General features: G+C 40.0%; 1 protein-coding gene across 3 annotated transcripts; it reads left to right on the top strand.

Annotated features, from left to right (window-relative positions):
• The first annotated feature begins 57 nt into the window (after positions 1-57).
• Positions 58-21620, top strand: galns (galactosamine (N-acetyl)-6-sulfatase). Of its 3 annotated transcripts, none has more exons than XM_077519469.1 (14): positions 60-196; positions 371-494; positions 586-703; positions 785-887; positions 1934-2077; positions 3688-3754; positions 3853-3980; positions 4054-4193; positions 4301-4404; positions 9411-9553; positions 9668-9770; positions 13996-14117; positions 20000-20117; positions 20800-21620. In XM_077519469.1, the coding sequence occupies exons 1-14, from the start codon at positions 192-194 to the stop codon at positions 20884-20886; spliced, it is 1506 nt and encodes a 501-aa protein (XP_077375595.1). In that variant the 5' UTR covers positions 60-191; the 3' UTR covers positions 20887-21620. The 3 variants fall into 3 exon arrangements, with proteins under 3 accessions (XP_077375596.1, XP_077375595.1, XP_077375594.1); XM_077519468.1 differs by having other exon boundaries at positions 66-196; positions 586-660; positions 20800-21619; XM_077519470.1 differs by lacking the exons at positions 371-494; positions 586-703 and having other exon boundaries at positions 58-196.
• Positions 21621-22083: the final 463 nt, after the last annotated feature.

Genomic DNA, 22083 nt, shown 5'->3' on the forward strand with positions numbered 1-22083 from the left:
GCAACTACTGCGCATATGAGGTGCCTGAAGTATTTTTAAACAAATCACTTCCTGATAGTTGGTGCTGTTCGGCATTGCGGTGTTTGTGATGTCTGGTCCAGTTTTAACTTTTTTGTGTGCTTTAGTATATTTTTCATGGGCAGAAAATCTGGCAGCTGCATCGCCACCAAACATTATCATTATGCTTATGGATGACGTGAGTTCTATTTTTGCGTTAATTCCGGATATAATGTTAGTTAATCAAAGCACGTGACATGTACTGTATTAGATTTTGTTCTGTCGTCTTTAGTACCAATCATAATCCACGGTTCCTGTATGTGTATACGTTGTAAAATTATGCCTTTGTACATCACTGACTCCTACGAATCAGATGGGTTGGGGGGACTTGGGGGTTTTGGGCCAACCCTCCAAAGAGACCCCTAACCTGGATGCCATGGCTGCACAGGGCATGCTTCTCCCAAACTTCTACACTGCCAACCCTTTATGTTCGCCGTGTGAGTGAGCAGACTTGCTATTATTTTACCAAAAAAATAAAAAAATTCCCCTCCTCACCTTGTAAATGCTGCACCCCCCAATGTCAAACAGCCAGAGCTGCACTACTCACTGGGAGGCTGCCTGTCCGAAATGGCTTCTACACCACTAATGGTCATGCCAGAAACGGTGAAAACCCACAAAACATTCTCACTTCTGACCAAAATCATCTGTAAATAATTTCAAGCCATCACGGTCATCTCGTGTCAACTAATGTCACACAGACTAAATATATTGTGGACTTCTTTTTCAGCATACACACCACAGGAGATTGTGGGAGGAATCTCCCGGGATGAGATCCTGTTACCTCAGATGCTGAAAAAGAAAGGATACATCAGCAAGATAGTTGGTAAATGGTGAGCGACTTTTAATTTCTCAAAGGCACTTTCAAATTGGTGTATGAGAGGGTTTCGAGGGTAAGATTGTTTACCACCAGAGAGAAACCACCTAAAGCTAACTTTGCAATTAAATAACCAGTCTCCAATAATCATGTGAGGAAGTTCATTTCTTGGTCATAATTCCAAAATCTAAATTTGTCCATCATTATAAGAAGAACATGTCCAAAGTGAAGGTATTGTGCTTTTTTTGGGGTTGTTTTTCCAACAAGAGGTGGGGTTTAAGAATTATGGGCAGTTCCAAAAGCCAGTGCTCGTACTAAACCTTCAAGCGTCTACTCGAAAGCTGGAGATGAAGAGGAATTTTACTTTTGTGCATGCATAATGACCTAAAACAAACAAGATAATTCAAATTTTGATTTGGAATCGTCTTGCCAGAATCCAGACCTGTGTGGTGAACTGGGCGTTGTGCATAAGAAATGCTTTCTGAATCTGACAGATTCGGAGTGCTTTTGTAAGGAAGAGTGGAAGGAAAATATGAAGATGTTCCATGATGACTCATAACCAAAAGGGCTGAATGTTTTCGAGTACGCTATTGCCAAATGTGCTTAAACAAAGTATTCATTCTGGGGTGATGCAACCAGCGTACATGTTTTCCGTATTAGAGATTGGTTAGTTTTGTTAAGTGGGTAGTACAGGTTATAGGCCACTTTTTTTTTTTTTTTTCAACAATTGGATTTCATTAAGGCCAACCCCTAAGTATTAATGTGTCAGTAGGGTTGTTTTCCCTTTGTATATCCACATTTTCTTCATATATAAATTACCTCTCAAACTAAAACATAAGCACCAAGTTTCCCAGGGGAAATACTCACATAACATACAATGCAAAGAATAATGTGTCGGCATCTCAAAGTGCACCTTTTACTCAAGTGACTCGACTCTGATCCGTGACTTCAAATCAGTGCGATGTGGAAAATGTGCGCAGCACATGTGACTAAGTGAAAGCGCACATGCTCAGTCAGCCACGTTGACACCACACTGTGTGAGAGCATTTTACTTCACGACAGGCATCTGGGCCACAGAGCGCAGTACCTCCCCCTGAAGAACGGCTTCGACCAATGGTTTGGTGCACCCAACTGCCATTTTGGGCCCTACAACAACAGCGGGCGACCCAACGTCCCCGTCTACAACGACTCGGAGATGGTTGGCAGGTAAAATCCCACACGAACATTTGCGCCTGGCGCCCATTTGTTTCCCTGGAAAACAGCCATACGCGTGTTCGGGGTCAGCGCAACTGGCAGCCGGCTGTGTTTTTCGCTTAGTCGGGAGTTTAATCAGCGCAGCTTACCTGGGCTGTGGACAGACGCACGCACATGAACACACACAAGCGCCCCCCAGAGACAGCAGGTTGTGTTTGCTGAGTGTGAGGACACCTGGAGGAAGTGAAGCGTGTGGAAGAGAGATGGCTGTCACTACCTCTGTGCTCGCCGCGCCGCGCCTCAGCAACGTCTTAGTGGTCCCTCCCGCTTGGCTCTGTGGGAACTTGCCAAATTTGGCAAATCTCGTCATACTTTGCACCTGGGAGACTTTCATCATTACACAATTATAACCTAGGGGATGCTTTGTTTGTTCAGTTTAAAGGGGAAGTCAACCCCCCAAAAATTCTTTCCAACTATATGTTGTATGAAGCACCACTAGTCTAAATACAGTATTCTGGTTAATAATGCGTCTGTGGAATATGAATCTCCTCGATTATGGAAAAAATAATAATCACAATTATTTTGGCACCAATTGAAACCACAATTATTCAAACTATTATTTCTTTTTTTGGTACAAAACAAGAAAATGTTCAAGCATTTATAAATATTAAGACCAAATAAAAAAAATAAAAAAAATAGAAAACGTGATAATTATGTAAGTTCCTTTTGGACAAAACAGAATGTATAATATATATTTATAATAATACATTTTTATTTATTTATGTTGGCAAAAACTTAAAGTTGCAGTTCCTCATGTGCCCTATGCAGTAGGATGATCATTTATTTATTCATTCATTTATTTATTTATTTATTGGTATAAAACAAAAAAAAATTTTAATTAAAAAAATATAAAGACAAATAAATTTCTTTGAAACACTATAATTATGCAAGTTCCTTTTGGATGAAACAAAATTGATCAAATTGGATATTTTAAAATTTAAGTGCAAATGTCTAAATTTAAATAACTAAAAAAATTAGTATTAATTTAAAAAAATATATATATTATTATGTTGATTTTGTAATTTTGGAATATAATAATTGAAATTCTAATTGAGTTTCGATTAATTGCACAGGCTTACCAGCAGTTTTTATCAATATCAGAGGGTGGCCATTTTGTCACTTGCTGTTGAGTGAAAATGACATCAAGGTTGGGAACAACCAATCACAACTCTGCTTCAGAAAAGAGGTGAGCTGTGATTGGTCATTGCCTTGAGCCCTGAGGAACTGTGATGCTATCTTCAGTCGACAGCAAGTGGCAAAATGGCGGACCCCTGAGATGGATAAAAACGGGTGGATTTTGCTTCATAACTCATATAACACAATGTCATGCTTAGACAAGTGAGGTCACATATTGTCAAAAAATGTTTAAGGTTGACTTCCTCATTTTTTTTAAGGATTGGATTTCAGTCAATAGTGGGCAGCACTGTGGAGCAGCAGTTATCATGTGTCTCACTGTTTTGATGTTCAGTTCAAATCTCACTTTCTGCCTTATTTGTGTTGAGTTTGCATCTTCTCCCTGTGCTTGTGGTTAACTGTCCTTAATTGTCAGCTTTGTTTTATAGATACTATGAGGAGTTTAAGATTGATAGAAAAACAGGAGAGTCCAATCTCACACAGATTTACTTACAGGTAAGTTGAAAGGTATTTTCTTGATTTACATGTACAAAAGTCCAACTCGAGCCACGGAAATTCTTGTTCCCTGCCTCTCATATTTCCCTCTTCAACAGGAAGGTCTTGACTTCATAAATCGTCAGAGTCTGGCCCAACAGCCCTTTTTCCTGTACTGGGCGGCTGACGCCACTCATGCCCCTGTCTACGCTTCCAGACGCTTCCTCGGGAAGAGCCAACGAGGCCGGTGCGTTCCCCTGTCATTCTCTGACCACAGGACCGGATGATTCTTGTTGTGAACGGGATGTTGTGTTATGTAGGTATGGCGATGCCGTGATGGAGTTGGACTACAGCGTTGGTCAGATCCTGTCCAGGCTGAGGACTCTGGGTATTGAAAATAGCACCTTTGTTTTTTTCACTTCAGACAATGGAGCCGCTTTTACGTCTGGCCCGAATGAGAGTAAGCGTCACCTTTAGAAACAAGCCATGTTATATACTGTGGACTTTATTCATGGTGTTATGTCATGTGGGCACTGAACTGCGCTTTTTTTGTCTGCAATTGTTCAGGTGGCAGTAATGGGCCATTCCTCTGTGGGAAGGAGACCACCTACGAAGGGGGCATGAGGGAGCCTGCCATTGCCTGGTGGCCCGGACACATCACAGCAGGCAAGGTGAGAACACCTTTTGAGATTGAAAGTTGAAGTCGAATTCATAACTAGGCTTCCAGAAATTTCTCAGATTCACTGCAAGTTCAGATTTCTTCATCAATATCCACCCATGTTGAGAGTTCCTCAAAATCAAGCCTAAAAATTTACAGATTGCTTTATTGGTTGATGATTTGTTTTTCTGGTTAAACTGGTCTTACAGTTTACTGTGGTTTTAAAAAGTCAAGGTTTCAGTAATTGCTCTTATTCAGCTCTTCTTTTCTTTTTTGAGGGGTCATCTATGCAGGGCACAATATGATTGGCTGCTTGCAAAGTTGAGGCCTCTTTGATGTTAGTTGGCTTCAATTAGGAGGAAGGATGGAGTAGCAAGATACTGTAAACACAGATAATTTGTATTGTCCTTAAAATAAATAAATAAATAAATAAATAAATAAATAAAAGGTATCAGTGGGTACTCTTTAGCCCCAAGGACAACATGAGTGGCCAAAAGTTCTGTTCCAAAAAAAGCTCACAATGTACAATACTGTGACATACTCAGAAAAATTAAAACAGAAGAGGAATGTTAACATTAATTTAAACTTACATGATGCACATTTTTTTCTGTACTAAATATTCTATATTTTGTTAAGAAATAGATTGTTTAATCGAAAAAAAAAATGTTTTTATGTACCCAAATAAAAATAAATAATACAAAAAAAATGTCATTAGAGCTGCAAAAACAAATAAGATTTTAACTCTTTATTCGCATAACATCGAGAGGTGTAGAACAAACTTGACTAGACGAGAAACAATGAGAATGTATTGAGAATCACGAGACGCTACGCTAACTTGGGCTGTGGAAGTGCACAGGGGAATAGAGGTAATAATCCGACAAAACGCACACTTCTCAGACAGGCTTATATAGACCACAAATCAATCTGATTGGGTGTGGATAGACATGTGGCTAACAGGACTGACATGGAATTATCTGATTGGCTGTTGACCAGATAAAGAGATTAAAGATTCTTGACATCACATAGCTTCTGACATCACATAGTGTCTTACCAGTTGAAACTAGATGATGGTTTACATCAGTTAAAAACAGACACTTGACCTCACGGTCATGACCCAAACATAACCTTTGCATGACCCTAGTCATGACAGTAAGCATAACCTTTGCATGACCCTAGTCATGACAAACGTAACGGAGGACAACAACCGTATAGAAAGTTATCGGTAACTACATTCACATGCAATCTGGTTGCTGGAATTTTACATTCCAGACTCGAACATCAAGCATCAGAGTCACTCTGCATGTGTTGTGCTTTGTTCCCTCCTTCCTAATGTTCCGCCTATCAACAGGTACCAGAAATGTAAATGCAAAGCTGCAGGCAGCGTGCAGTCCTGTAAATCAGTTTGAGAGCGACTGAATAATTGATTTACTAATCCTCTGTATTGAGTTGCTTGTTTTGTTTTGTTTCTTTTGTGTGTTATTTACCACTCTGCATCGCAAGTGCCTACAAGTAATCTTGACAGTGTTCAACTCCTATCGAGTGATTGAAGTGGTCGCCAAGAAAGATCAAGTGTATGATTGAAACCGAAATTTGGGAACGCGTTTCCTGTCATGTTTAGCGACAATTATTGACCCACCTCTCTCTCTTCTGTGTCCCACAACCTAATTTAACCCCCCACCACCTACAGCGCGATCCTTTAAGCCCGCACGTTCTGCAAATGACTTTTAATTGTATTAGGGGCAGCTGTGACATGGGGCTGTGATGCAGAGGGATTTGGCGGCGGAGCGAGCGGAGGCTGCAGTCTGCAGTAAGCCTCGCCCCTGGCTCATCTCACAGGGTTGTGCTGGGGCCTGATAGCGCCGCCGAGTAGCGAGGGAGAGGGGGATTGGGAGCGTCTTAAGCAGCTAATCTGTTTGTGTGTTTGCTGAGGTTGGATTGAGCTGTAATGAGGACTCAGTATCTGAATATGCCAGGCGCTGAGGATAAAGAAACGGGAAGGTGGGTGGGGGGGTGCAAGGAAGAAGATGTAAAAGAGGTGGCTGCTTGGTGAAAAGAGAAAGGAGAGAGAGGAATGCACCACTGCCAACGACATTGTTGTGTTGCAGGGTCTAGTTGTCATCATAATTGTCCACCGTGTAAATGCATGCAAGGGTGTAAACGTGAATATGCATGCTGAATCATTTTCTTTTGTCAGAAATCTTTTTTCTTTTTAAGATGATCTATAGATGGCAGAGTCGACAACATCTTTATTGCTTGCGCATTGAAAAGATGTTTGGGTCAAGGGAATAAGGGCTGAACATGAACAATTAATTGATTGCACTTGCAAAATAATCAAGATGTGCTATAGTACTGGACATCTTCTATCTATCTTTCATAATTATGCTTCATTGGCCTTTATCTTAGTATCCTGTAATATAATATCATATCGCTGGCATCAGGCCGAGCTCTCACTAGACACAATTTGGCAAATTTCAAATTTTTTCAAAAATCTATACTTTTTCTCAGTCCACATGTGTGGGTGTCATTTTTACAACTTATTGAAAAATTTCAAGTGTTGCAAATGGATTGCTCTCTTTAATGATGCAATGTTAAGTGACAAATCCGACAATTTTGGAGGTACAAGGTTTTGGCCCGACGCGAGCGATAGACCTTGAAAAAAATAATTGCATATTAAATCAGTCGCAATATTGAGAAAAAAAAATCTAAATTGAATAGTTTTTTTTTGTTTTTTTGAAAAATTGTTCAGGCCTACAAGGGAGACGATTCACAAAGATGCTAAGACAGATTGGAAACTATTTCTGGTTCTTAACTACAAATTGCAATTTTCACACACACTTTCCCAGCAAACTGATATGCCAATACATGAAATGAATTGAGGACTAACACGGATTAATACGAAACATACAGCAAAACAGCAAATAGGATCTTTAAGGGCTGTCTTTGGCGAAAACACCACGTGCTTAATAAGTTTCTGTCAATGACAGTATTTTGTGGCTTTTCTTTCCAGTTTCTCTCTTTTGTTCCTGCAAAAAAAATAAAAATAAAAATCCAATATTAGGTGGCAGTAATGCATGTCACAAAGTTTTATAGAAATTGCTTTTGTATAATCCAGTTGACTAATTAAACTAGTAGCCACAAATCCAAACCATGGTGACATAAGCTTTTACATTTACATTTTGAATGTTATTTAGCTTGTCAATATACACACAAGTAAGTTGTATTTAAGAAGGTGTTCGCACGTGTAGTGGAATGAAGTCTTGTGCGACGCAGGTGCGTGTTCAGCATTCTTCCTTCCTAATTCCAGAGGGATCTTCAGTAAGGGCCCCAGAGGATGAAAGGGGGAGGGGGGGTGGCATCGTAATCCATTTTTGTTGTCAAGATGCAGACACAAGGATAGAGGGCCTCCTCTGATATGCATGGACAAACGGAATGTAAATTGAAAGGAGACAAAAATTAGAAAAACAGAAAAACAACAGGCTTGACGAATGTATGATTTTTAATGCACAATGAAAAAGAGCAGGATGACGAAAATTGGCAACCTTTGAAGAAACTTTATATGTCTGGACTGGAGTTATTGCAGGCTAAATATCAGTTTGGATTCCACTCGCGTCCCTTTTCAAGTGTGTGTGAATGTGGTCGTGTGGAAAAGCACAAAAAAAAAAAAGTTAAGGACTAAATCTGTATTTGAACAGGACGTGTGATATCATGGAATGCGTTGCGCCGACTAGTTGTGTGGCTGCTGCGGACGTAAAGTGAATTAATTTCAGTGCCGATGCGCTCGTGTGTGTGTGCGTGTGTGTGTGCGTGGATTGGCGCACAGCAGCACATGGCCGTGCAGCTGCAGCTGCAGAGGCCTGATAGTGCTATCTGATTGTGAGCGTGCCGTCTTCCTCCAAGGCTCGCTCAGGAGAGAATGGAAGGCAAGATCAAGGATGACAGCGGAAAAATGGCATTTTATCTGAAAATAGTTCAAAGTTTATAAATAAAATAAAGCTTTTTTTTTCTGCGAGACTGGGAGAAGGAGATAAAAAAGCAGTTCGCGCCGTCTCCAGATGCCTCCTTGCCCGGGCTGTGTCCTCTCCCTACTTCCTCTTCTCGCTTTCTTTACTCGACTTCCCTGAAAATTTTAAAGAATATACAAAAACCTGCAGAAGGAGATTAGGTGCAGTGAGGAAATGTGCCTCTTTTGCAATCTGTGTTCACACATGTGCACTATCACAAGTATACATGTTCGCTTTAATGATAAAATCCGACATTAAAATAAAAGTGCATTTGTGGTATTCCTCAAGTGTGAGATTCTTGATTTGAAAAGCCAAACACATTTGTCCTGGTGGCTAGAACACAAGCAGTTATGTCATGAGATAGACAAGCATGGAGCAGCAGTTGCATTCATAGTGCGTGTGCGTGTTTATGTCTTGTGTTGTCTTTATTTGTTGTACGGTGACAGTGCAGAGTAACCAAAGTCATATACAGTTAAGTTAACTATGGCAAAATGTAAGCAAAACAAAATGCTGGAATAATTTGGTGAAAATAGACTTTTACTGATTGGCTTCTGAATCTGCTCACTTCACTTCGGGTTTGCAACTTTGCATGTGTCCATCAGTTTTCTGTATTGCGAATCCTCATTCGGGTCAGGGCGGAAGTTGAGTTCCAAGCTGAGCATCCACTCGCACGACTTGTGCCATTTCGTATTTCCAATGCTGTTGCTTCTCTTCCATCCTCACTCCTCCTTCTACTCCTTCTTCTGTCTTCTTCTACTCCTCAGTTATAATTTTGCAGAGGAAAAATTTTCATATTTTTCAACACGATTGGTTGTTTTTTTTGCTTGAGTGCCTGCTTACTTGCGTGTTTTTGTGGATCCATACATGACGACAGACAGTGTTTTTTGCAACTATAATGACAGAAGGGAAGGAGTTGCTATAGGGTTTAATTGTATTTCTTTCTCTTAATGCCTTCAAGGTTAAAGGTCATTCATGGGCAAACCTAGATCAAATTAAAAAAAATGTTGTGCCTTAAAAGGTGAACTTCCAGCTCTCCAATGTAATGGACCTGTTCACCACAAGTTTATCTCTGGCTGGCATCAGCCCACCTGATGATCGAGCCCTGGATGGATTGGACCTGACACCAGTTTTCCTGAACAGCTCTCACACACTGCAAAACAGGTAAATGTGTAATTGCTCACATGCACATTTTACCTTCAATTTGGGAGCGAGATGGCAAAATGGTGCCTTTCATTTGTCAGCATTGCCACCCACTTGTTATATGTTCTTTCACAGGCCAATTTTCTATTACCGTGGGAACGAACTGATGGCTGTCCGGCTTGGGCAATACAAGGCCCACTACTGGACCTGGACCAACTCGCTGGATGAGTTAAAAAGGGTGAGATAGCTGATATGTGCCATGTACAAGCAAGGCATCCTTGAATAATTGTGATAAAGAAACTTCAACCCCATCAAGCACATTTGAGAGTGACCTCTGAACTCGCAAATGATGAATAGACACAATTTGCCACAAGTCAAAATCCTTCCGGAACGAGTTGAATCTGACAGACTGATCCGGTTTAATGGACATCTGTCCAAATACTTTTGGCCATATGGTATGTATAGTGCAATCAGCGTTGTGTTGTACAAATTCTCTGACACATCGAACCCCTTCGTGGCTTTCTCTGCTGGTGTTGTGCGGAAAATGGCTCATCAGTCGACTGCTGTGTACATCACAGCGTTAATGAATATTAATGAGGAGCCCCTAAATCAGCAAACTTGCATCATTCATCAGCCGCTCGACTTGTTTGTTTCAGCTCCAGTGGAGAATTCCCCCCATTGTAATTTACATACCAACATTTCCTGCTGTGGACTTTTTTGCTTTTGCTATCACACAGATATACAGAAAGAAAAAGCTAGCAACTCCAACTTTGTGCAGGAGGAATATGAAATGTGATGTTTGAGAAGCAGTACAGTTTGGTAGCTTTTTATTTTATTTTATTTTTTTTTCGAAATGTCCATCTCTGCTCCTCCCTCCTTTGCTGCGATTCAGTTTGCTTTATGCCCCATCGGTCGCTTAAATTGCTCTCTCCTTCAGGGCCGTTGAATCAATAGCAGCCTCCTTTATCATCTCATGTGAACTGAAGTGGAACTTCACAAATAATGGTGTCTGATTGCCTGCAAGTTGCTTATTGATTCGTGTGAGTACATGAGAGAGGACAAGAGAAAGCTTTTGCATGTACTTTGGGTTTTCTATGAAAATGTATTCGGCTGAGCGCCCACAAAAGCTGTTTTCAGAGAAGGTATGGAACACTTAAACTGTTCATATAAAACACATAATGCACGCAATAAATGCTAAATGTAAATAGAATACTCCAATCGACCGATGAGAATACATTGGAGCAAATACAGCAGCTTTTTCCTGCCTTTGTGTCAGCTCTTGCGATACTTTGTTATAATTTAGCTTTTGGCCCACATAGTGAAAAATAAACAAGGATGGGGTGTGCGTGTTTGGGTGTGTGTGTGAAGACATTACAGGTTAATAGCTAGGAGAGGTATCACTCAAGGCTGTGTTCGTGCAGCTCAGCCATGAGGAAAATGAGAAATTTCACAGGCTTAAACGGCTCCCGTCAAACTCTCTGCAGGCGTTGTGGTGACGTTAATATTTCAAAATACTTTGTCATTACTTGCAGGTCTTTTGTATCGCTCACTTGTGCTACTGTGGTGTTTCTTTTGAGTAGCTTTCTTTAACTTGACAACATATCATGGCATTCCAAATGAGTATTCAGAAAGAGTGGATCGTTCTCAAAATGGGAAAAAAATCTATACTTTATCAATCTACTAGTTAATTTTACTTGAAGCAAAAAGTAGTTATTGTGCAATCCCATGAATAACATGTACTCGTGTATAATAGGCCCCTCAAAATCACCCTTAAAAGCGTTTTTTTCGCTGAACATGTGTATAATACTTGATTGACTGGTATCCTTTATTATCAGAGTAAATCGTACGAATGAATAAAAATCCAAAACCCAAGCCCAATAACGTCACTGCTTTTAAATCCAGGTTATTAATATCTTTCGAAAATCTTGTTCTTCCACTGTACAGTACACGCTTTAGTAATTTTATTCAGCTGTTTTTTATTTCTTTACTTTGATTTTAAATGTCTTTACCTCTATAACTACTTTTAAACATACTTTTAATGTGAGGCACATTAAGTTACGTTGTGTATGGAATGCACAATAAAAGCATTTTGTTTTTTTGTTTTTCTTTTTTGTTTTTGTTTTTACAACTCATTGTTACTGGTAAAAGTCTAAACAATATAAATATTTTTCCCATTATTCATGTATGTATGTATTTATTTATTTATTTTGCAAAAAAAATAAAAAATGTTATTCACAGGGTTTGACAGTTCTCCAATTCGAAACACACCATAGATGCAATTTTCTGGAAAACAGTGTACCCCCCCCCCAAAAAAAAAAAACGCAAAAAAAAAAAAAAAAATTGATATCTAATTCACTCCCATCCATTTGGACTGATTTTGCAAAGCCCACAGAATATTGTGTTATTTTGCTATTAAAGTCTCTTCTTTCATCAGAGAAAAACAAAGTATATTTCTATCTGTTTCTGTTTTGCAGCAATTAGCATTAAAATATAGCAAAGTTTTATCATTTATTCACAACTGTTTAAAACTGTGGTGAAAACAGCTTGTTGCATCATGGCCCTGGTTGATCTCTCATTCTCTGCTGCCACCTGGTGGCCATTTTGTGTGATAACTACCATTGCTTCAACCGTTCTCTTCAGTTCAGAGGCTGCATCAAAGCCTTCTGTATGCTGTAGCATAAAAAACGTATTAATATGCCTTTTGGGACACTGGTAATATTTAAAATAGAACGTATTAAAACGTTTTTGGAAACAAATGAGTTATTGTACAGGACTTGACTTTGATGCTTATAGATGGTAAAATATGACTAAACCTAAACATTGATGTCCAGTTAATGAAGGTTTAAATGTGGCAGTTTGAAACTGGAACACAACGTATGTGATGTTCACATCTTGTACCAAATATTCACTACTTTTTTTTCTTCTTCTTTTTTTTTTGTGCTGGATGCCCGCTGTTTCTCTGATGCCCCCGCATCTGAGCGCTGCTTGAGTTTGAAATCCTCCTCTTTTGGTCTTCATATCATTCAAGTCCTAGGTGACACGAGTCCTCGCTCATGTGTGGAGTACGAGACGCAGAGATACACACACACACACACCAGGCCTCTTCTGTCTCCTCTGGGATGAACGCTCTTTCTTTCTTTTCTGCATTTCTGAGTTCTTGGCTTTCAAAGGCGGGAGGGAGCAGTCAGGATCAGACGAGCCTCAGCGGGGCAGCGGGTATCTATCGTTCTCCCCTCGCGCTCTTCAATATGTATTTTGAGGTGTTCTGTCGGGCCATCTCACAGGGGGGGCAGCAACACTGCCTTACAGATGAAAGCTTTTTCAATTTTACTTACGCTCACCAAAAAGTGAATGTGTGTTTTTGAAGAAAGAGGCGGATCTCCGGGGGTTTCTGAAGGAGTGCGTGCGTGTATGAATGTGACTCAATCATGGTGCCCACCAAAGTGCAGCCAGAGATGAATGAATCACAAAAAAAAAAAAAAAAAAAAAACATTTTGGACAAAGCATTTTGGAGGCATTGGAAAAGTAACAGTAACTGTGTGAGCATTTTCAATATGATCATTATTGTTGAATAAAGTGTTCATTAATCATTGTCTTTTAAAGTTAGTAGTCGACATTGAGGGAATTATGAAAAGTTTGTGATATTGGCTATATCCTAGGTTTGTGTAATAATTTCCCTCTTAGCAAAAATCAACATGGTTAGAAAGCGCTCAATGCAGTTTTCACAGGTGAAACCCAAAGCCAAAAACAAGCACTATCTAATGCAGTGATTCTTAACCTGGGATGAATCGAACCCCAGGTGAGTCATTTAACAGCGGAGGTCAAGACACACACCCGACTCAAATGTTTGGTGATGATACACCCTGCTTGGCCATCATTGGCTGCAAGTGATCACTCTACATTGCTTGGCCTATTTGTGCTGCAGAGAGTTTTGTGCACTCAGTTGTCGACTTGTGGCTGTTGTGATGGTACGTTGTTTGATTTTTATTTTTATTTTTATTATTGTAATTCCTTCATAATATGTAGAGCAAAAAAAGAAAGTGGTCCAATGAATATGTGCAGTATGAATTGAATTGACATGTATAATGGAGCATTATGGTGCTCCACGGGGTTTAATTCTGGGGCCTCTGCTGTTTTCATTGCATCTGTTGCATTGCATCGTAAGAAAAGTAAGATAAAATCTGAACTTTATCTCATATGCATCTTTTGATCTGAAACCCAAAGTATTCAGTCTACACCAAAAACAAAGGAACTGACCATGGCTTGACAGTCCAATACCTTTGGAGGGGACAGTATCTTGTGCTTCAAAATGGTGAAAAGAAAACAAAGGATAAGGTTTTTACAAGGTTACATAGTGATAAGGAACATCTATCTAATCACTGATCCCATTTGAGCTCCCTCCACCATTATCCTTTATTTCTTCATAAACCGAGTTAGTCTAAGATCTGCCACCTCTCTTTCAGGGTGTGAACTTCTGTCCAGGCCAGGAGGTCCCGGGTGTGACCACACATGAGCAAAAGGAGCACACAATGCAGCCCCTCATTTTCCACCTGGGTCGAGATCCCGGGGAGAAGTTCCCCATCAGGTGGGTTGCTTGAAAAGTCCGCTTGTATTTGAGAAGATGGGACGAGAGAGATAAACAAAACAGAAAAATGAGAGAAGGACTGCTGGGCGATATGATGTGAGAGCGTTAGCCTGCTTCTCGTGCAGAATGCTGATGAGCTCAATGTGAATTCGGTGGCAGAAATAAGAAAGCGGACGATTGATCTGCTCAGCCAGAGCTCGCCTGATTGCACCCTTGTCTTTGTGATTGCAAACAGCCCTCTTAAAGATGACTGTGTCACGCCACTGCAAGTTAAAATTGCAAGATAAATTGTTCAGCTCTAAATTCACAGAGAGTGCTGTTTAATATGCTTTGGTGTATTTTGGGCTCAGCTCAAAGGATGAACTCAGACGACTGAACGAGGGTGTAAATATACTACATGGGTATACGTATAGCATCTAGTGCTGGCACCACTGAATATTTTTAGAATCGACTAATCTGATTCATTTTAATTTTGCATTAAAGTGTAAAACAAAACCATTTTCCCCGCTGATTACGGTTTATTAACCAGTGATTGGTGTTTATTTCGTACTTTGTATTCATATAGTGATAAACTCATTTGCTCCCAAAAACGTATTAATACGTTCTATTTTAAATGTTTTGTGTCCCAAAGACGTAGTTATACGTTTTGGTTTTTTTTAATACTAGAGCATACAGAAAGCTTTTATACAACCTCTGAACTGCAGAGAATGGTTGAAGCAATGGTAGTTATTACAAAAACGGCCCGCAGGTGGCAGCATTGTATAAGAGATCAACCCAGGCCATGTTGCAAAGAAGCTGATTTCCCCACAGTTGTAAACAGATTTGTGAATAATGATGAAACTTGGCTATATTCTAATGCTAATCGCTGCACAGCGGAAATGGATAGAAACATACTTTTTCTTCCTAATGAAAGAAGGGTCTCTAATATTTCATTTGGTTGGTTCCATGTCTTCATAGCAATAGAACACAATAGTCTATGGGCCTTGCCAATCAGTCAAAATCCAGTAAAACAGCCGGGAGCGAATGGGGTTGCTTCAGTGAAAATGGCTGGGAGTGAATGAGTTTAAAAAAAAAAAAAAAAAAAAAAAAAAAAAGGTGGAAGGATGTAGTATACTGTATTATCAGTTCAGTCATTGTTTTCCTAGGTAAAAACAGATGTTTGCAAATATCGTATTTTGATTAAATACAGACAATAATCAGTCTTCTTTCATGAAGGACTGCTGAAATCAGTGAACAATTTACTGTTGATGTACAGAAATCAGAGGATTTGGACAAATTTGAATTAAAAAATGGCTGGAAATGATTACTTGATTATTAAAATAGTTGATAAGAATTGAGTTGGTAATCGATTACTTGTCGATTAATTTTGACAGCTCTTAATGGCATCGCAGATCTTAATGAATTAATGAATCAAGAGTTCAGTTGAATCTGAATGTCATTTTATTCGTACAGCACCAATTCCACTCGTCTCCTGTTTGTCTTTCTCTTAGCTCTCAAGTGAGATTGGATGATAAAATATTCATTTTTATATTGGCACATTCTACTTGAAAGACAAAAAAGCTAAACTAATCAATGTGCAGCCATGTAAAAGGCAGCAAAGTCCAGCAGGGAAGGTCATGCACACTCTCCACTGTTTTACGTCCACTCTGATCTCACCATTTTCCATCTTCCCAACTGCTTCCTTCGAGTTTCTGCCACTTCACTTCTCAGTGGCTGTTCCTCCGCATCCACTGGGAGCATTCTGCGCCGTCCTTTGTAAGTGCGTGTGTGTGTACATGCGTGTGCTCCTCGCTCCCGCAGCTGGACCGACTGCCGGGCTGCCATTAATCTCTGCCTGCACCTAAAGAGCCACTTAAGATGATGCAGCGCCTGTCTGCGCCCATGCCCTCACTTCTCTTGCGGTCTGATGAGTCCAAAACATGCAAACAACAATCATACAATTCAAAAATGGAGTTTGTTTTTTTTGGTTCTTAAGAGGCTTTAATGCAATGTTGAAAGCCATTTCAACTAGGCCAAACTGTACGTCAGGGCCTTTTCCTGCCTACAGTTGTATGACCCGAGGCCTCAACAAGGTTAACACATCCAGAATGCATTCTGACGCTGCAGGCTGGCCTCATCTGCTCCCTACCACCAAGCTCCTGCGTCCCTAATCAATAGTCCTCACCCAAGTGCTCCATTTCCACCGAGGAGGGGAAGGAGAGGAGGGGGCGTGGCTGTTGGAGGGAGGGGTTAGGCAGGACGCGCATTTGATTGTCTCCTCAATTCCCCCTCCGTCTGCCACTGTGTCCTTGATTGTGTGTATGTGTTCCAGAAATAGTGTTATGAATCAGTAATCGGCATGGCGACACACCTGAGCAATGGCCCGGCCCCCCCCTTGGGTGCCATAAATTATAAATCAAAAGAGTCCATTTGCATAGCGCCTGCTTATTATTCCGCACTTTGCCTGTGCACCAGCAAGTGAAGGGTTATAGTCATGCTAATGAGCCGCGCTGACGGTGGCTTTTCATTATTTGTGCGCACAAGAGACACAAACAAATGATATAATTAGATTTCCATGCGCAGCTTTGCAGAAATACGATTACCCGCGCGTGGACGCCACAGTGGCAAACTTGGTGTTTTGCGCCAGTTGCTTTGCGAAAGTCAACTCTTGTTCTTAAAGGGATACTTGACTCATTGAGACATTTTCAATAGTAAGAAGATAATTTTATCTATAATAAATGTGACAACTTTATTTTTCATGAACAATTGATACCTTTTAAAGACCATTTTTTTTTCACTTGCTGTCAACTGAAGATGACATCGCCTGTGCTGAAGACAGAGGTAACGACCGATCATGGCTCAGTTTGCTAACCAAACCCTGAACACAGGTGAGCCGTGATTGGTCGTCACCTATTTCCTCAGCACAGGTGATGTCATCTTCAGTTAACAGAAAGGGGGAAACAGTTTTTAAATGTATTAATTGTTCATGAAAACTAATTAAATTATCATATTATTGATAAAACATTTTCTTAGTGTTGAAAATGGCTCAATGTGACTAGTATCATTCACTGCCATTGACAACTCAACTCTGTATTTATAGAACACTTTAAAATAACCACCGCAGTTTTGTTCAAATGGAACATGGGTAGCAGATGCAATGGAAACAGCAGACGCTCCAGAATTGAGCCCTGTGGAACACCAATTTGAATTCCCACATGAATTCTTATCGCACATATTCGTCAGCCCACTTCTGAGTCGGGTGTGCGTCTTGAACTCCGCCGAACCCCTGAGACCGACTCACCGAACCCTGGATTCGATGGAACCCGGGTTAAGATTAAGTTGAAGATGAAGTTGCTCGGTCACTTATCACAAAATGAATCGCGAGCGGAGTTAAGAATGCCGCCCTTTTTTCTGATGCCAATCCGGAGCATCAGAATTTGTGATTTCAGATAACTGCAGCAAATCTGCTTTTTAACTGAGAGGTGTAATCATTTTTTTCCGTCCTCCCTCAAAGGGCATCGAGGGTCACACTCGTTATCTGATGACAAACACGGAGCGAGAACGAGAGAGACTAATTGCAGTCGTCGCGCTTTTAGCTAGCACTGGCCTAATTGCGGCGGCAAGTCAAAGCGGTGGCGCTTGGAGGAAAGGGGAGCAGGTGCCGGCTGATGGAGGAAAGCCTCGCCCGCCCTGCGGGAGATCCGGCTCGGGGAGGGGGTTAGGTGTGAGCTGGACAGGGCCCGGGGTTATTACTCTAATTGACACTTCACCTCACACGCCTGCACACGCTCCCCGGGGGCCAATCACAAGGCAGGGGCTTGTCGCGAGGGGAAGACGGCCGCCCCGGCACAGGTGCTGCCGGCGAGCGTATCAGGGTTGTAATTGCACTGCTGATATTTGTCTATCTGTGTGTCACGCCACCAGAACACGCACACACACCATTAACCCTACAGGTCCTATTGAAAGCAGCGTTCCTTTGAAAGCCTTCAGGGGCTTTGTGTTTTACACACTGAATATAATAATAATGGACGGAGGTGTGGGGCCCACTGGTGTCCGACAGCAGTAATTGAGAGACGGGGGGGTAGCTCTGCAGTCGCCCCCGCTGAGCGGGCTTTCCCACGGGGTGCCGGAAAGCTGCAGCAGGGCCCCCTCTCCGATATAATGAGTTAAGCTCGGCCGTGGCGGCGGAGTTTCACTCGCAATGCTCCTTCACAAAAGCCACAACAAAGTGGAGGGATTATGTTGTGCGTTGCGTGCGCCTTTTAAATTCCGTGTAAGCAAGTTGCAAACGCGCCTTTGCGTAGTCAATTAGCTGTCTGCAAACACGCGTCGGCCTTCAAATGTAAAAGGTCTAATAGAAGCGCGATTTTTTTTGTGTGTATTATCAAGCTGTTTGACGTCTTTGGGTTTTGTGCTTTGAAGCTGACGAATAAATGGCGCTAATGAAGGCTCGATGGAAGTAAAACTGGGTTTTGATACAGACGTATGCTTGCATAAGGCAAGTTCTGTTGGAATGTCTTTTATTATGTGGCAGTTGTATGTGTGGGTTTTTTTCCAGGTTCATGCTGTGCCCCTCCTTTTGAAAGAGCGAAGGTTGAGCTCCAGCAGGCTTACCATTCTGCCTCCCTCTGTTGTAGAGATGGACCAATATGTTTTGTTGTTTTTTTCCAGGGACGATAATATTTGGAGACGATTTTCATTTTTACTAAAGAGAAAAATATTGGCATCAAAATTAAAAAAATAAATAAAATCTCCAAATCTTAAAGGGATACTTGACTCATTGAGCCATTTTCAGCAGTAAAAAGTTAATATTTTGTCTATAAATAATACGGTAACTTCGTTATTTTTCATGTACAATTAGTACCTTTGAAAAGTAATTTTTCTACTTGCTGTCAACTGATGATGACATCACCTGTGCTGAGGAAATAGTTAACGACCAATCATGGTTCAGTTTACTGACCAAATCCAGAAAACAGGTGAGCCATGATTGGTCGTTTCCTACTTCCTCAGCACAGGTGATGTCATCATCAGTCGACAGCAAGTAGAAAAATTACTTTTTAAAAGTTTAATTGTACATAAAAAATAATGAAGTCATCACATTAATTCAGGACAAAATATTCACTTTTCAGTGCTGAAAATTGTTCAATGTGTCAAGTATCCCTTTAACATGGAAGATTTTTTTTTTAAAGTAAACAACTTATAAAATTTGAAAAATATTACAGTATTGTTATTATTATTATTATTATTAATATTATTATTAATATTATTATTATTAATATTGTTTTTATTCTTATTCCTCTTATTAAGTTTTACTTAGTCAACAGACATCTTTAATTTAAAATTCTAACAAAAAGTTCAGTGACCTTGCAGGGTCATTAACATGTCTTAAAAAGTTAAATACAACTTTTAAATAACTCCCAATTGCTCATTACAATTAATAAAATTTTCCAAAATTGTAAAATACCTGAAATGTAGAATTTTTGCATAACTTAAGTTTGAATTTCAAACAAAAACAAAAGGTTCAGAGAGTTCCCAGGGTCAGCTAAATTTAAATAAATACGTCCCTAAAATGAACAGTTTAAAAGTGATCTATTATCAGCTGTATGATTCTTCAAAGAGGTAAATGCAGATATTCATCAAAATGCTGAATATTGGCGCCGATAATCGGACTATCTCTGCAATGTTGGTCATTGTTATTTTTACGTTTCTCGGATGAGTTGAGACTGTGAAGACAAATTCCTTGTTTTTTAAATACTTGGCCAATAAAGATCAGACTCAGATTTCTTGTCATTCAGCAAACATAACATCCCAGAGGTTTTCACCGAACGAAATGTCAAAAATGCACGATGATTCCGTTTTATCTCATGGAGGTGATTGTTAATTTCATCATTCTGTTTTTGCAGTGTTTTGACGGAGGAATACCAGGATGTACTCAGCCGCATTTCACCCATTGTTGATCACCATAAGAAGACGCTGGTTGCAGGCATCCCGCAACTCAACATGTGTGATGTTGCAGTCATGGTCAGTTGCGCTACAATCTGATTACGTACTATGATCAATACTATGACATGTAATGTAACAAAGAATAATAGCAAGGCAGATCTTTTTTTTTTTTTTTTTTTGTACTTCAAGAAAAACACTACTGGGATTTTGTTTTTTTGTTGTTGTTTTTTTTTTCAATTTTTGTTACAGATCTTCCAACTTAATATTTTTTTTACAACAACGTACAACTGTACAAACAATAAGCAAAACTGGAAAATAAAAATAGATTGAGGGGGTACCCAAGACATGATGCAAAGAATCAAGGCCCTGCTGATCCATATTATTCTAAATATTAACTCATGAATGTGTTTTAAAAAAAAATCCTAACAAAGTTATATTGTTACTAAAATCACTGCAATGATTGTGAACTATTACCTCATTTTTGTTCTTGAACCTCAAACGAGCTTGAACCGCCGATTAATGTGTGACATACTACTGCCCCCTGGTGGCAGATTAATTAAATGCAAGTTAAGTGAAAACGTACTGTAATAATAAGAACAAAAAGCATTCAAATACGACATTTATAACCATGCATATGTCACAAAATTAGTAGTCTGGAATAAAATATATAACTGTATGGTAGTGACAGAAATGCTACTGTATAGTGTACATGATGAAATCTTATCGTTTGAATGTCTCTGTGGTGACTGTTGTGTTTCAGAACTGGGCCCCAGCCGGCTGTGAGAAATTAGGAAAGTGTCTGAAAGTGCCCGAGTCGTCTCCCTGGAAGTGCGAGTGGCCGCACTGAGAAAGCAGGAAGCCAAACCTGAGCACGTGCCTTACTGCAGATGAGAATCCAACTTTTGGAACTGTTCAGTGTTCATTTGATAAAATGTGGAAGTCAATTGTAGCACTGAATAGGTATTATGTTCCAAAAAACTTGATTTAGAGCTGAGTTCTGGGAAGCCAATCTTCCTTCCAACTCTGAAGTTGGTGGTCAAATCAAAGCATTTCCCTTTTCAGCCCATTACAAGGCAGTTTATTTACTGATCAAATTTCAGGGATTATTCTGATCAGGCAGTATAATTACGCAAACGCTTATGTTTGTGGTTCCCACAGCTTTTGCACATTTGTATACATTTGTTTCCGAGGGGGGAAAAAAAAAAAGGATATTGTTTGCATTCTTTCTAGTAAGTGATCACTCACCCAATAGTCTGCTCAGTTTTGAATATTTTTCTAATGTGCAAAATCTTGACAAATATCTTGGATAAGATCACTCCCTAATATTCATTGTACATTTTTATTGTAATTATTTCAATAAATGTATGTTGTAAATACAGCTGAAAAATGTGGGTTTTGTACAAAATAATGACAGTCGTGTATATGCACAAATTTCATTACCTTTGTAACACACATACAGGTCATGAAAATTCAAATAACCAGCTGCCAGCTTTTTTTCCCCCCTCAACTTCAATATGCAGCTCAATTTCCGGGTAACCAATGTATTGCTGACTACCTCACAACAAGTAAAAGGAGCTTGAAACCGCAAGAACTGTCTGTTTCCACATTTGCACAGGTTCCAATAGAAAAATGCACCTGTTGGTCTTTGAAGGCTCGTGGAGTAATGTTGAAACAGCATAAGAATGATCAGGACATGTTAAGCATAAGCAATAGCCTACTCATAACTTTGTACCTTCTGCCTAGACTGTGAGTACTGTACAATGTATAATCCTGACAAGAATACACGCTCCCACAGATGGAATCCCAGATGAGCGTATATATTCTAGCTAGGCATTCTCCAGCTGCAGCTATTTGGTTTCCTGTTGAGTGGGCTGCTACACTAGTTAGCCACAAGAGAACATTCAACAAAGCCAAGAAGCGAAAGCAAACTCCAGAGAAAGAATGAACACGGAATGAAAATAGAATCCATAGAAACAGAAAACTTTGTTATATATGAGATAGATAGATAGATAGATAGATAGATTTTATTGTAATACGTAATCTA

Source organism: Festucalex cinctus, chromosome 4 (assembly GCF_051991245.1).
Source record: "Festucalex cinctus isolate MCC-2025b chromosome 4, RoL_Fcin_1.0, whole genome shotgun sequence".
NCBI lineage: Eukaryota > Metazoa > Chordata > Actinopteri > Syngnathiformes > Syngnathidae > Festucalex > Festucalex cinctus.